The sequence below is a fragment of the Sciurus carolinensis genome, chromosome 1, assembly GCF_902686445.1.
Source record: "Sciurus carolinensis chromosome 1, mSciCar1.2, whole genome shotgun sequence".
Classification (NCBI taxonomy): Eukaryota; Metazoa; Chordata; class Mammalia; order Rodentia; family Sciuridae; genus Sciurus; species Sciurus carolinensis.
The window spans coordinates 3310292-3325413 of record NC_062213.1 but is presented as its reverse complement, the minus strand read 5'-3'; the positions used below and the strand labels follow the sequence as shown (position 1 = coordinate 3325413).

The 15122-nt window shown below is 55.9% G+C and overlaps 2 protein-coding genes across 12 annotated transcripts in view; one reads left to right on the top strand and one right to left on the bottom strand.

Moving 5' to 3' along the window:
* The window catches only part of Dennd3 (DENN domain containing 3), a 46507-nt gene extending 40707 nt beyond the window's left edge, over positions 1–5800 (top strand). For 2 of the 6 annotated variants that reach the window (XM_047540258.1, XM_047540305.1), the window contains 3 exons: positions 620–753; positions 3662–3799; positions 4215–5800. In XM_047540258.1, the coding sequence (XP_047396214.1) occupies positions 620–753; positions 3662–3799; positions 4215–4594 (652 nt within the window). In that variant the 3' untranslated portion in view covers positions 4595–5800. Of the gene's footprint in view, positions 1–619; positions 754–3467; positions 3587–3661; positions 3800–4214 lie in introns of all 6 variants that reach the window. The other 4 variants (XM_047540296.1, XM_047540287.1, XM_047540277.1 and 1 more) reach the window with 4 other exon arrangements.
* A 4373-nt stretch (positions 5801–10173) lies between these two features.
* Positions 10174–15122, bottom strand: part of Slc45a4 (solute carrier family 45 member 4) — a 73265-nt gene continuing 68316 nt past the window's right edge. For 5 of the 6 annotated variants that reach the window (XM_047563763.1, XM_047563741.1, XM_047563745.1 and 2 more), the window contains one exon: positions 10174–14883. In XM_047563763.1, coding sequence (XP_047419719.1) covers positions 14518–14883 — 366 coding nt within the window. In that variant the 3' untranslated portion in view covers positions 10174–14517. The remainder of the gene's footprint in view (positions 14884–15122) is intronic. The other variant, XM_047563771.1, reaches the window with a different exon arrangement.

Sequence of the window (15122 nt, the reverse complement as noted above, 5' to 3'; positions counted from 1 at the left end):
CCTCACTTTGACTTGGATAAGGCCCTGCCTCCAAATCAGGTCACATTCTGAGGTCCTGGGGTCAAGACACATTTTTCTCAGGGACACAGTTCAATCCCTGACGCCGGTTAGTGTCACTCACTGTGCTTACCTGTTAGCCGAGGGCAGGCTCCTGTTCTGCTCACCTGTCCTGCGGTGAGAAGAGGGCCTGGCCCAGCCGTGCCCAGGGAGGACTCGGGTCGAGGTGGGTGCACTTGGCAGGGCCTGGCTCCCCAGGCCCCTCCGCCCTTGGCTCCAGAGGTGCTGTGTCCTCACAGGCCCAGCTCAGGTGTGACGTCCGTGCGCACCTGAAAGTGAGACAGGCTGGCTAGGGTGGTGTTGGGGAGCACTGGCCAGTGCACCTCCCCACGGCTGCGGCACAGGCCCTCTGCGGCCCCTCATGGTCTTGCTGTGGCCCTGCTCAGCACCACCTGCTCTGCTGGGCGGGTGCTTTCACTAAGCCTGCTCTCGCCCCATCCGTCTGGACGGCATTGGCCTTCCCAGCTGCGGACGCTTTATCCCTGACTTTGTTCCTCCTGGGGCTGGAGGCTCGGTGCCCAGGGCCCAGTTCAGTGTGTGCACGTGCTCTTGATCCCTCCAGCGAGGTCTTCTCCTGCAGCCTGGACGGGACCGTCCTGGCGTGGAACGTCAGCACGCTGCGGGTGACCAGCCAGTTCCAGCTGTCCAGCGGAGGCCTCACGTCCATCAGGCTGCACAGTGACCGCCTGTGGTGCTGTAAGTCTCCAGGCCGCCCTGGCCTGCCGCACACCCGTCTCCCTGCGCCTCACACGTCTCCATTCTTAGTGTCAGGCTGGCTTCTCCCCCGAGTTCTCCGTTCCTCTCCCCTCAGGCTGCTGCTCCCAGGCCGCCCACTCATCAGTGGCTCTCGGACCCCTGCATCCCTGCATGCCAGGCTCCACCCGCCCTCCCTGCTCTTGTGTGCTCTGGGGTGAGCCTGGCCCAGGTGTCCCTGCTGCCCGTGGCCCTCCACAGCCTGTCCTGTGTGGGGGCCACCTCTGCCACTCCCAGCACATCCCTGGGACCTGAGCGTCCTGTAGGCCACACCAGGCACCTTGCCAGGGTGGTGGGAGGTGTAGCCTCTGCCTGGCAGCCGTGCTCGCTGGGTGGGACCTCCCAGCACACAGATGCCGCCTGTGTGTTGAGGGCCTCCCCGTGTGGTGGGCATGAGTTCAGCTCATCACACTGAAGAGTTTCGTGTGCAGTAAGACGCTGCTCGGTGTCTGCGGGGGCTGGCTTCAGGACATCAAAGCCCACGGCTGCTCACAGCCTTTGTCACCTGTGCAGCCTCCTGTGTGCTCTGAGTCACCCCGGGTCACTTACAGACCTAGCACGACAGTGTCATGAGAAGGCAAAGAGGGGCTAAGGCAGCGCGGGGTCACAGGAGGCTGCTCCCAGAGCAGAGAGGAACGCCTGCGTCAGTCTCCGCAGGTCAGGGTCTAACCAGCCAGTTCCCCAGTTGTCAGGCAGGGCTCCAAAGGGTGGCAGTTTGGAATGTCAACTGGAGGTGTCATCTGGGAGTGAGATGGGCATCATGTTCACGGGCAGGAGAGCAGCCCTGTGCTGAAGCCCCGAAGGACAGAACCAGAGTCTCATCACTGTGCTGCCTTTCCCGGGCAAGACTTGAGTGGCCAGGTGACAGGTCAGGGTGTTGCTGTGTCTAGTCTTGGGGGTCCCTCTTATGGGTCTTAGATGAGGGGGTTGCATCTGATGTCTGAGCTGGGTGCAGTGGCACATGCCTGTAAACCCAGTGCTTGGGAAGCTGAGACAGGAGGATTGCAAGTTGGAGACCAGCCTCAGCAACTTAGTGAGGCCCTGTCTCTAAAATATGAAAAGGGCTGGGGAGGTGGCTCAGTGGTCACGCACCCCTGGGTTCGATTCCTGGTAGCAAAACAAAACAACAAGAAAAACCTTGCACGTCTGTGCTCCTGGTGGGGTTTGCCTGGCCCCATGTCCACGTGCTCCGGATCCAGTCTGATACCTTTGTGTGAATCAGTTGTCTTGACCTGTGCCTTGGGGTTGTGCCGGGCACACAGTGGTTGCTCACCTGCACAGACCAGGTAGAGGCATCTACTTTGCACTTGTCCTCAAAATGGAGTAGCTCGGGCAGACTGCTGCGTTATAATGTGGATAGCTTGGGGCAGGCACAGTCCAAGAAGTCTGTTCTACACACTGTGGAGTGAGGCAGGAGGGGCCTGAGGCCTGCCCTCGAGGCACCCCGCAGCGACCCACTCTCCTTCCGTCAGGCCCCAGCACAGGCTGAGGACCGGGCCTTCCACATGTGGGCCTTTGGGAAATTCCAGGCCCAAACTGCAGTGGTTGGAAACATCCTTGTGTCCTGTCTGCTTGTAAACCTCCTGGTGAATTTTCACTTCCGTTCTAGAACCTCCGGTTGGTTTTTGTTTGGAGGACTGTGTTTCTCTCCTAACTTCCTTGTGCCCTCACCTGGACTGTCCCTGTATGCCAGGCCCACCCTGGGACAGCAGAGTCCCGCCTGCAGCTATGTCCGTGCTGAGCCCTGCCCCCTGGGCCTGTGCAGCGTTGATGGGGGCTGAAGCTCCCACAGCGGCGGACAGCTGGGGCCCCTGCCACAGGAGCCTCCTGGGGTTCTGGCTCCCACTAGTCAGTCAGGCGGGTGATGGCACCTGGACAGAGGCGTCCCGGAGGGTATAGGAGAGGCAGCTGCCAGCCAGGCTGAGAGCGGGGAGAGGAGAACCCTGGTGAGTCCCCGCACCATCCGTCTGGCCAAGGGCCGAGTGCCCGCTTGTCAGGTGAGGCTGGCAGCTGGGGGCCTGCAGTCGGGTCCCTGTGGTGGGAGCTCCGGCATTGCGAGCGGCAGTGCCTCCGCTGGCTCCTGGGCCTGTCTCCCAGCACGGGTCTGCCCAGGCCTCTTGCCTACGAACCCGCCTGCAGTGCTCACGAGGGCTCTGGCGTGACGCGGTGCGGCGGCTCCACCACGTCAACTCCTGCCTAGCAGGACCGGCTGGCGCCCCCTCCGGGCTGGTTTGGATGGCTGGGAGCTCACAGAGGTGTGGACACTGCTGGCCTGCAGGGCACGGCTGAGCCGTGCGCAGGGATGCGCTCTGCAGAGGAAAGCTCGGACATCACTAAGGGGCTGGGGTCTGCTTGGGCTTCTGGCGACCGCCCCTCCCTGCAAGGCCTCCAGAGGGCCCCACATTCTGGCCAAATCCCCTGGTAGAAACAGGCTCACGGGGCTGGGGAGATAGCTGTCGGTAGAGTGCTTGCCTTGCAAGCATGAGGCCCTGGGTTCGATTCCCAGCACCAAACAAAAACAAAAACAAAACGGGCTCACAGCCACCAGTGTTGCTGTGCGGAGCAACGGAACGCCCACCCACGGGCAGCATCCTTGGCGGGAGGCGGCAGCCGGCTGCGCTGTCCCCACCTGGTCCTCCCTCTGCTCTCCTCTGCAGGCACCAGCGGCAGCATCATGGTGCTGACCCTGCAGGGCCTCCTCCGCCGGGAGCTGCGCATCGATGAGAACTTTAAGGAGACTCGCACCTCTTTTGTGGGCTTCCAGCTCCTCCCCGAGGTACTGTGCAGCCGCGGTGCCGGCCATCTTGGGCCAGGTGGCCCTGGCCACGGCTCACGGGGACTTCCATTCCAGCAGGAGCAGCTCTGGGCGGCCTGCGTGGGGCACAGCGAGGTTTATGTCTGGAGCCTGCGGGACCTGGCCCAGCCGCCGCAGACGGTGCGCCTGCAGGACTGCTCCCAGGTCAGCTGCATGCTCCTGGTGAAGAGGCAGGTGAGCCTGGGAAGGCCTGCCGGCCTCCTGCCACCCCCGCCTTTCCTTGCGGGGTCTCCAATGAGGGCCAGCAGTGTCCTTGGGTTCCAAGGTGTGATGTCCCAGGGCGGTCACCACGGATGGCTGCATCCTGGGCTTGAACACAGAGCTCATCAGACCTCTGCCCTCAGGCCCGGGCGGTGAGGGTGAGAACGCAGATCTTAGCACACTTCAAGTACATAGCGCGTTGGCCGTGCCACGTGGTCCCTGTGCCGGAAGGCCTGAGAAGATCCCTCCCTGGGTTGTGTCCTTGAGGTCCATGGGCAGCCTGTCCAGGAGGGATGCCAGCTTTGGGGTGCAGAGTCCAGGACTGGGCCACGCGCACACCTTCCAGGGGGCTCATCTCCTGGCTGACATGCCTCCTGTTTCTCTGCAGATCTGGGTGGGCGGCAGGGGACTGTCGCAGGGAAAGCCCAAGGGGAAAATCTACGTGGTCGATGTGCAGAGGAAGATGGTGGAAAAGGAGCTGGTGGCACACGCAGACACCGTGAGGACCCTGTGCTCTGCCGAGGACAGATACGTGCTGAGTGGCTCTGGCCAGGAGGAGGGCAAGATCGCCATCTGGCAGGTGGACTAAAGGCAGAGGATCCGCTGGCCACCCTGGGCAGGGCCAGTACCTCTCTGCAGCCTTCCCAGCAGCAGGAGCCTGAGGGTAGGGGAGCGGGCCCCCAGCGCAGGACAGGGCAGGGGCAGGGGCAGTGGCAGGGGCCAGCGGTGAGCCCGGGGCCCACGTGTCTCTGGGCTCTCCAGTGCTGAGGACGGTCCATGTGGTGGGCATGCTCAGGCTGGCCGCCACATCCCCTTGGCCACCACCTCTGCCCAGAGGCTGCCTGTGTTGTCAGCCAAGTTCCAGAACCCATGACCAGGTACAGCCCTGGAGCCCAGAGCTGACCACGCTGGCCTGTGGCCCTCAAGGTGGACTTCGCCCCTCTTGTGCTTCGCTGGTCCAGGCCATGGGTCACGTGGGCTTCACAGTGGGGTGGTGGGTGCGTGGCGGAGCACCAAGGGCTGCAGCCTCCCCGGGCCTGCTGGTTCCATGGAGACCCAGCCTGTCCCCTCTCAGAGCAGGTGGCTAGGGGTGCCCGAGGGGCAGGGACAGTGCTGTGATCAGGTTTGTCCAGACTGGTGGGACAGCTGGGGCAAGCTGTTCTTTTTCTTGTTAGTGTAAAATTTCCATAATGAAGAAACCCAGAGACTGCTTTACCAAAGGCTCCGCCCATGGCCATTTCCTCACCAGTCCTGCCTCTCCCGGGCACTGGGCCTCCCGGGCACGCCGTGTAGGGCTTGCCGGTGACGCCTGATCAGTTGTCAGTAAGTCAACATTTGCAAGGAGGGCCTGTGCATATTTTTATCCTGTGATTGAGATTTCATTCCTGAAATGTCATGTGAAGGTTTGGGCCTCGTTGCTGGATGCAGAGAGAGCATTTGTCCATGGCACATTATGAAGGCATGTGGCCTGTCCCCTGTGGACCTGCCCATGGGCTCGGCCATGGGGCCTCTGGGCACTCTCCCTGGGCTTTCAGGACTTCAGCTGGACACCATGCCAGATCTTGCCTGCTGATTGGTTGCTCAGGGTCCATGGCCTCCTGGACGAGGGCCATGCTTTGGCAGACCAGGGACTCCACGTGAACACGAGCCCCAGACCATGGCTGGATCTACATTCTGGAAGACCCACATCCCTGGTCAGAATGTACCCAAGGTGTGGTTTTACAGAGCCGCCAGCTTTACAATGTCCTGGAACGTGGTTCAGAGGAAGGCCCGGGGCCACAGCCCTGCTCCTCTGTGCTTCTGGGGTGCTCCTGACGTCTGCGAGGAGGACTTGGCCGATGGCCGAGGCCAGGGGTTGAGTTTTACTTTTGTAAACATGTGTAAATGTACAGTGAAAGTCTGTCAGAAATACATTAATGATTATTTAATCCACATGGAACCAGGTATTTTCAGTGTGTGAAAAATAAATTATTTAATAAATGCTGGTGTCCAGTTTATTTCTGCCACCAGTCAGTGGAAGAGATCTTCAAAGCAGTGCAGGACCATTTTGAATTTGCTCTTGGTTCATTCCAAGCAGCAGACAAGCTATTTTGTTGTGGCTTGGTGGTGATGATTTCCAAGACTGTACGTGGCAGTGACTGTGCTTCAAACAACCAGTGCAGAACCAGAGGCTTTTACAAGGTCGTCATTTATGTAAGAAGAAATGCTAAGCACAGGAGTCGGGGACAGTGGGCTGCAGCGAGCGGCCACCACGCTTACGCAAGTGGTCCTTGCTGGGCGCTGGCTGGGATGGAAAGTGCACCTTGATGGCAGCAGGGTCCACTGCTGGGCACCAGGAACTGTCCAGGGCTGCTTTGCCCACTAAGTCAACATTTGCAAGGAGGGCCTGTGCATATTTTTATCCCGTGATTGGGATTTCATTCCTGAAATGTGGTGTGGAGGTTTGGGCCTCGTTGCTGGACACAGAGGGAGCATATGAAAAAAGATCAAGTAAAGCAGAAAGCTCCTGGCGGGGGGGTTGGATGACATCAGGAAAACATGGCCACGTCTGAACCTTATTTGGAGAAAGTGTCTTTGTAGATGTAATGAAGGATCTCAGATGTGAGCACTGGCAAGTGGCCTGAGGAGGAGGGGACAGGGACACAGGGAGAGGCCACATGTGGGTGCAGCAGAGGGCGCAGAGCCAGCCAAGCCAGCCTGGAGCCACAGGAGCTCACAGGGGCAGGAGAGCTCGGCCCAGAGCCCTCAGAGTGGGTGGGCCACCATGCCCACACGCACACCCACCCCCACACCCCACACCCACATGCACGCACACCCATGCGTACACACCAACACGCACACCTCAGTTTCACACCTGCAGCCTCCAGGACTGTGAGGAATTAAGGCCCCATCGTGGTCACGCATCACACAGCTGCCCTGGAGAGCAGGCTCTGGCCAGGGCCCACCAGGCTTTTTCGATGCACTGTTGTGCGTAGTGCTCAGAACGCCCACATCTAGGAGCACCGTCCCCACATGACACGTCAGGGAACCCTGGCTCCAGCACTGAGAGCAAGTGGCAGGTGGCAGGGTGCACCCGCTCCTCATTCAAGAAGTCTTGTGGTTTTCTGAGGCCTCAGGGCTGGTCAGGCTCCGAGGGGTGTTCCTGTCAGCCAGACTTCTAGCTCTTACGGGGTTGGAGACGGGTGGTTCTGAGAGTCAGCAGCCCCTGCCTCTTAGCCTGTGTCCTGGGGCAGGAGGGAAATAAAAATAAACAAAAGGGAAAAAACAAATCCAAAGTTCATTCTGTAAAGACTAATAAACTATCAAGATTCTCAAGGGAAAAAATGCACATATAACACATATTTAGAGAGAGCACACACATGTACACAAATGGCCAACAGCAGGAATGAAAGGGGCAAAGGCCTTGCAGACATCACAGGAGAGCAGATGGCTCACTTAGGTGGAAAGTGCGGATTTCTTGAAAAACTATGAAACCAACACCAGGAGGAATAGGAAACCTAAATAGTTGTATATCTACAAATGAAATTGACTTTGTGGTAAAAACAACTTCCTGTAAAGAAAACTCTAAGCTCTGTTGGTTTTATCAGCAAATCCTAACAAACTCATAAGTATGAAATAATAGAGGAGAGAACACTTGCTAGCTCACTGTAGGACACCAGCATGACCTTGTAATAAACCTGACAAAGACAGGAAAATAAAAATTACAGATTAATCCTCTTTCAGGAATATAGATGCAAAGTTCTCAAAAAAAATGAGCAAACTGAATCCAGCAATATTTTAAAAGGTTAATATATCACAATCAGGTGGAATTGGAAAACATAGGTTAAATTAACATTCAAAATCAATCAATGTAGCATATTACTAGAACAAAGAGAAACCATAATGAGCATGTCATTAAATGCAGAAAAACAAAATATTAGTTCATGATTTTAAAAACCTTGGAAACTAATAAAGGAAGCTCATAAGATAGATAAAAAGCACCTATAAGAAGCATACAGTAAACACCATATTAATGGGGAAAGATTAACTCCTTCCCCCTAAGATCGGGAAAGTGGCAAGGATGCTTTGTGGTAAACACAACTTCCTGTAAAGAGAACTCTGAGCTCCCTTCAGCATGATACTGGAGGCACCAGCCACAGCAAAGAAAGAAAAACTCCAGGGCATAAAGATAGCTGCAAGAGGTAAACTGTCTTTTCTCACAGACAACATGAGTGCTTACATAAATCCTAAAGAATCTATTCTAAAAACTAGAGAAAAACCACTTAGGACAGATGGATACAAGGTCAATGTACAATAATCCTTGTATTTTTATATTCTAACAGTGGACAATGGGGAGAATTTATAATACTACTTACAATAGCTTTAAAAACACATCAAATAGAAATAAGTTTAAAGATGTGAAATACCTGTACACCGAAACCTTGAAAACATTGCTGAAAGAATTTAAAAGACCTTAATGAATGAAAGATATACCATGTTCATGGATTGGATGATTGAATATCATGTAGAAGTTAGTTTTCTCCAGATTGACCAATAGCTTCAATTTAATCCCAATGAAAACCCTAACACAATTGAAAAAAATGAAATTAGAATTCAATTATAAAACACATGGGAAAGACAGGTAGAAGAATTCATCTTTTAAAAAATGATCAGATATAGGGAACTCACATTACATTATCTTAAGTCTTTACCAAAAATCTACAGGAATTAAGATAATGTAGGATTCAGCATGAGAAGTAGACCAACAGAACAGAAACATAGGGTCTAGCACAAGTCAGCAGTCAGTTGACTGGACAAAAAGAAAAAATTCAAGACATGTATTGAACAGACATTTCAGTGAGAAAATCTGTTCAATAAATAGTGCTGCCACAATTAGATAATGAAGAAAGGAGAAGGATGTGGAAAAGAGAAGCTCAAACTTCTCCACACATAAAATTTAATACATAAAATTTAATCCAAGGATGTTCATGGATATAAATGTAAAACCAGAAGTTCTAGAAATTAACACAGAATATTTTTGCAACCTAGTGCAGATGAAGACTTTTGGAGAACACAGACAAAAAAACAAATAACAAAAAATGGTGAACACAAAAGAAAACACAGACCCACTCACTCACCACTGACACAGAACAGGTAGCACTCACCGAAGTGGTTGGATTCATGCCTGGCTGGACTTGGGGGAATCCTTAGGTCCTCAGCAGTGGGAGTCAGTTCCACAGGTCACCCATTTCTTGAAATGCACAGAATCGCATACTCCACACCTGTTGGTTTTCCTGTGTGTAAACTAACCTCAACTAAGCACAAAACCCTAACCAACTATGTGTGATGCGAAGCAGCTGGTAAAGGCACAGGGCTGTGGCCAAACCCAGAAGCTGCACAGTGCAGAACTAGAGTGTCTGATTTTTGTAAAACAAAAAACTTATTTTTAACATTATTTTACGTGCAAAGATGTGAAGGTGGTGCAGGATGGAAGGGGCTTGGGGCACCAGTTGGCTGCACGATTGATTGCTCCTTGCCACTCGGTAGCCTGTTTGTCCCCTCTGAGCTTGAGTTGCGCTCCCTGGACCTCTGGGTGTGCTACCTGGGTCTCCCCAAGTTGGGGTGTGAGGTGTGCTGCAGAGGAGGCCCCCTCGGCACCCTCTGGGCCAGGTGTGGCCACAGCTCTGTGCAGTAGGGGGTGCCCAGGGTCTCATGCACACCCAGCTGGTGTGACCCACTCTGTCCTGCCACGTGGGTCCCCTACATGGGCGTGCCCAGGGGAAGCAGCCCAGAGAAACCCACCCTGGGGGTGTGGACCCGTGCCGTGTCAGGGCCTTGGGTCGCTCTGTGACCCCAACCCCCAACCCCGCCCGGCAGCTGGGTGCATTGTGGTTCAAATCCAACCAGCTCCCAACTGGCTGTGACATTGCCAGCCCTCTTTGTGGGTTGCCAGAAGACCCAGATGGCGTTTTCTGCCCCAGGACCCTGTGTGCATCAGGGGCCACCAAGGGTCACCTACTGCCCCCATTCTGGCTTGGCTGGTCAAGCAGACCTCGGTTCCCTCAGAAGCTCTCTCCGGGGGGCGTCTGCGACCTTCCAGCCCCTCCACCACCAGCCCACTGGAACAGACCTCAAGGTGGGGTCTGAGCCTGGCAGGCTGCAGAGCTGTGCCCTCACCTGCAGGCAGAAGCAGAGCAGGGGCCTCAGAGGTGGGCCCAGGTCTGCAGCTAGGGGACTCAGGAAACAGGCCTTCCTGGTGCCCACCCCTACTCTCAGCCCTGGCTGCAGCCTTTCTCCCTGCTCCTCAGGCCCAAGGAGGGCAGAGGGCAACCACGGGAAAATTACAGAGAAACTCACATCGATAGCTCAGAGGGAAGGTTTATTCAGAGTATCAGAGTAACAGAGGTGGGGCGCCGGCCTCGGCACAGGTGCCTCTGCAGGAGGCCAGAGCTGCAGCCCTGCACATGCAAGAAGTGTCGTCAAGAACAAGGAAACCCAGGCTCTGCGGAGAGCAGGCACACGGGAGAAGAAACTAAGTCACGTGTGACTTTACTCTTTATAATCCCTTTTCCTCATAAAATATAACATCATGTGTTTAACACACACTCAAACCATTGCTAAAATCAGCAAGAGCTATTACAGTGTTCCAACTTAATAAGTTGATAAAGAAGTTGTCCTGTGGCCAGTTCACAATGGAACTAAATCGTTGCGTTCCGAGGGGCTTGGGGAGTCTCTCTGCTGTTGGTACTTCAGACAGACAGACCATCCTGCTACTGAAGGACAGTCTCAGTCCGACGCACACAGCGATCGCCGCATCAGCTCCAGGGAGGGCGGTAGAAGCCCCCAGGAGGAGGCCCAGGCTCTCCTAGAGGTCTGAGCAAGGGCAGACCAAGGGGCCACCCGGGCTAGGGCTCTGGCTAGGATGCGATGCTGGCTTCACGTGAGGTGGCGGCCAGGGCTGCGGAGGCTTGGCCCCAAGGCACCACTTGTGCCAGGACCAGTTCGACCTGGAACTGAGCGGACAGCACTCCCAGGTGGTGCTGGCAGTCCCCAGGAGCTCTCGGAAGCAGGCCGCTCCTGATAGGCCTGTGGAGGCCCAGCTGGACACAGGCTGGACGTGCGCAGGGAGACTTGAGTCTCCGAAGCGACCTGAGATGCACCAAGACAGATGAGGCTGTTTCTGGCAGCGACTCGCGCGCTTGGTTCTGGTGGCTAAAGGCGACGGCAGCTCAGGGGGATGGAGCGCCTCCTTCCTGAGGCCAGCCAGTGCCAGTGCGCACAGCCACGAGGTGGGTCACGGCCACACACGCCACGAGGAGTGGCTGGACTCGGTGCTCCTCAATGGGCCACTGGCACCACGGGCAGCAGGGGCTCAAGGTGTTGGCCGGCCATCGCAGAGCTGCCTCTCCCACCCAGAGCCTTCCAGAAGCATCCTGAGCCCTGCCAGAAGCTGCTGCTGATCTGAGGAGGGTGTAGCCGTCCTGCCTCGCACGGGGGACATGACTGGACACAGTGCCTCCCCCGGGCCTGGCCCTGGCTGGGGCCCCAAAGCTGTCTAAATGTGGTGATCAATGTCAGCACAGCTAAGACCCCTGCACAGGCCAAGAGAAGGGGAACAGCACACCCTCCGCCAGCTCTGCAGCTACCAGCCTGTCACAGAGCCATTCTGCCAACACGGGGAGCCAGCGGAGGCTGCCACAGCAGCCCAGGCCTGCTTCGCCCCTTCCTACCAGCTGCATTCCTGTGCTGGAAACTTCTGCCACATGTTAAGAGGCACCTGAGTAAGACTCTCTACTCTAGTTGACTTTTTAGAGGACACAAAAACGCAGATCAGACCAAGGCTACCCTACTTGGGGAAGGAGTCCACATGCATCACACAGCGCTCAGCTGCTGAAACCCTGCTCCCCTGAGTGCTCAGGGGCACTGTGGCCAGGGGCTGACCCAGCCCAAACCCGAGGGTGCTACAGGGCTCACTCCACCTCGTGTCCTCTGCACGTGCCATGAGCAGGCAGGCACCTGCAAGGCCCTGCCAGTCCCCTAGGCCCAGGTCTTTCAAGTTAAGAGGCCGCAGATGAGGTGCCTGCAGCATTCCCACCTTGCCCCTGCCTTCTGAGTCTGAGGTATGGGGGGGGCACAAGAGCGCTAGGCCAGTGTGCCCCCTGAAGCAGCAGGCACAGCCAGCCTGGCCTTCTCCTCAGCTCTTAAGAACAGGCACCAATGCTGACAGCCTCAGGCTGGTCCAACGGTGCAATCATCTCGTCCCAGGGAGGGGCCAAGGCACAAGGATTTGGCTACTCAGTCCTTCTGTGCCCAGACCAGACCCGCGCCCACAGCTTGGGGCTCCAGGTCACCCACATCTACCTACCGTGGGGAACCTGGAAAGTGACCACCACTGACCCTAGGAACTGAGCCAGGGTCCTACACACTGACCAGGCCCATAGGAACAGACTCTGGTGGCAAATAGCTCAAGGGCTACAGCTCTAGTTAAGCTCAGCTTAGCTCAGCTGTGCCAGGTGTCACTAGGGGCAGACAGCTGGCTCCTTTCTGGTTTCTCACGAGGCTGGTGCTGGAACACAGACATCTTCTGTGGTCGATTCAGATCACAGTCAAGGCTAGGATCTTAGGGCCGACACTCTGCAGGTGGTCGTCCCAAGCCCCCACACTCCTAAAAGTCACACCTTAGCCAGGCAGAGCTGTGGGTGAACCAGTTTCAGATGGCATGGGTGACAGTGGACACAGGGCGCAGCTCCTGGCTAGGCCTGGTGCTGGGTCTGGCTGTTCCACTTCTTGGTTCAGATCAGTCCCTGCCCATCCAGCACTACTGGCCTCCCTGTTCCCTAGTCACCGGGTGGACAAGCAGAATGACCAGCTAAGACAAGGCTGCAGCCAACGACCCAGGCAGAAGTCTCAGGAAGGGGCAGCGACGAGCTCCAAGCCACTAAAGAGAATCGAGTTGCACCGAAGTGCCCATCACCCTGAGAGAAGGACGGAGGCCCAGTAGGAAGGGCTTGGCTGGGGCGGGGCTGGCGGCACGCCGGCGGTGCTGCCAGCGGTGGGCCTCGGCTGTCCCAGCACCAGGTGCCAAGAGTCCTCAGGTTCGAGACACACGGAAAGCGTCTGGGGCTGGAAGCCTGTCCTCGGCTGGTGGAACGCCCCTCAGCCTGAGCACAGCCCATTGACAGGCTCCGGACTGTCTCTTGGACACAAAACATACGAGCTACAAAATGTCACCCGTGGCAGGTGACACAGCAAGACCAGAGGCCTGCTGCGGACATCGACACAGCCATTCCTTTACGTACACAGAAAATTCAAGTAATTTATTTAAAAACTGCTTCGTTTCATCTTGAAATATATATGTGTATAAATATATGTGTACATATGCTCTAGAATGATCATATTGCTGCATGATTCTCATGCGTGTTAAAGTACTTTATTTTTTAAAAAGCAGCTCGTGGGCGGCAGCGCGAGCGCAACGGTCTGACTCCCTGTGACTGTGGGCGCCTCTCCTGACCTCGGCCAGCCGGGAGGACCGTTTCAAACAAGAGTAGAAACTGCTTAGCTTTTACTAAAGAGCCCGTGGTTTGAAAACATTTCCAAACAGCTGCAGCTTGAACTTGACGACTCTTCTTCCCCACAGCCCGAGGTTTGCTTCTTTGCTGAAACCACAAATACTGTGCTGAGTCGCGGGACCGGGGGCCTGGAAAAGGACACACTTCTCCCTGGGCTTGTTCCCCTTCCGGTGCTGAGCGGGAGAGCAGTGAGGAAGCCACCAGGGGGCAGACGAGGTCCAGCAGAGTCTGACATGCGGGGGGGCCGAGGCCACTGCCCGCACTCGAGGTAGTCCGGCCAGGGCTCCCAGCACATGGTAGAGGACAGAGTGCCCCCAGGGTGACGACCGGGAGTAGCCTGTGGGCCGCCAGCCTGGGAGGGTGCGCCAGACAGGGGTGACAAGGACACGCAGGGGTGCCGGCTGATCTAGACGGTCCATCCCAGGGTGGTGTCTGCAGGCAGCCCTTGCAGATGCCACTCCTGCCAGCAGCCACCTCTGGGCCGCCCAGCTCTGGGGTGTGGCCACCAGCACCGGCAGCTGCCCCAGCACAGGCTCGCCCCAGGCACGATCCTCCAACTCTGAGAAAGAGATGAGACGCTGTTCTTCTAGGAAAACCACCGTTGTGAAGGAGAAAAAAACTTAAAAATAATCATAAAGAAAAATGCCCTCCAACAGCTGCAGCACCAACAAGATGTGACGAGACCTGGTGGGACGGCCATGCCGGTGGGCACCAGTGCATGTCCCCATCAGCTGCACTGTGATTCTGACATAGTGTGACAGATATGCCAAGACATCAGAGTTTTTGCATTTTCAATTATAATTTGAGAAATGCAATATCTTTTCTTCTAAATTGCTTATTGACTATACTGTGTTTTACAATTTAAAAACATGCAGAATAATATACCTGCAGAATAAAAGAGCTGAAATTAAAAGATCTTTTTCAATTAAAAAAAAAAAGATTTCAAATGATTTTTTTTTTTTTACTTGTGGAAAAAGTAATTAGTGTGATATTTTTGCCTAAAAGCTCAAACCTACCCTACAACTAAGGAATTCTGACTGTGTTCTGAGAAGGACCTCTGCCTGCGCTGCCCTGGAGGCACCGTGGGGACAGGGCAGCACAGTCCCTGCCCACGGCCTCCGTGAGGACGTGCTGACAGCCTGCTCAGACCACAGACTCGGTCTCCACCAGCCCCTGCAGGCCCTCCTTCCGCGACAGCTTCAGGACGCTGGGCTTCTCGCTGCCCCCACGGCCTTCGCCTTCTGTGGCAGGCTGGGAGGACAGGCCTTTCTGCTCATCCTTGGCCTCCTCTGACACCTCGGGGTAGATCACCAGGAACGTGGCCGTCAGGAAGCCCAGGAAAGAGCCCACGGAGGCCACCATGGGGATGACACGCACAGTTCCCACGGCGTCAACCACACCCCCAAGGGCAGATGCCACCAGGATCTGGGAGATGTAGACCTGGCAGGAGAGGATGGCACAGTCGATGCCAAACCCGCGCTTGGAGTGCCCGGGGCTGTGGTGGACATACTGCAAGAGAAGAGAGCACAGCATGAGGGTTGCGGGGAAGGGAGTCTCTGCTGGGTTTCAGTGGTGAGGCTGTTAGCTGAGAGGTCCATACACAGTCCTGCCTTCCTCTCACCTGCCAGGTAGCCCCTCCTGCCTGTGTCTCCCTGACCCCAGCTCCTACTCCGTACCACACAGGAGAGCTGGAAAGTTCTTGCTCCCGGGAGCAGGGAGGCATGGAAGCAGACTTGCCAACCCCATCC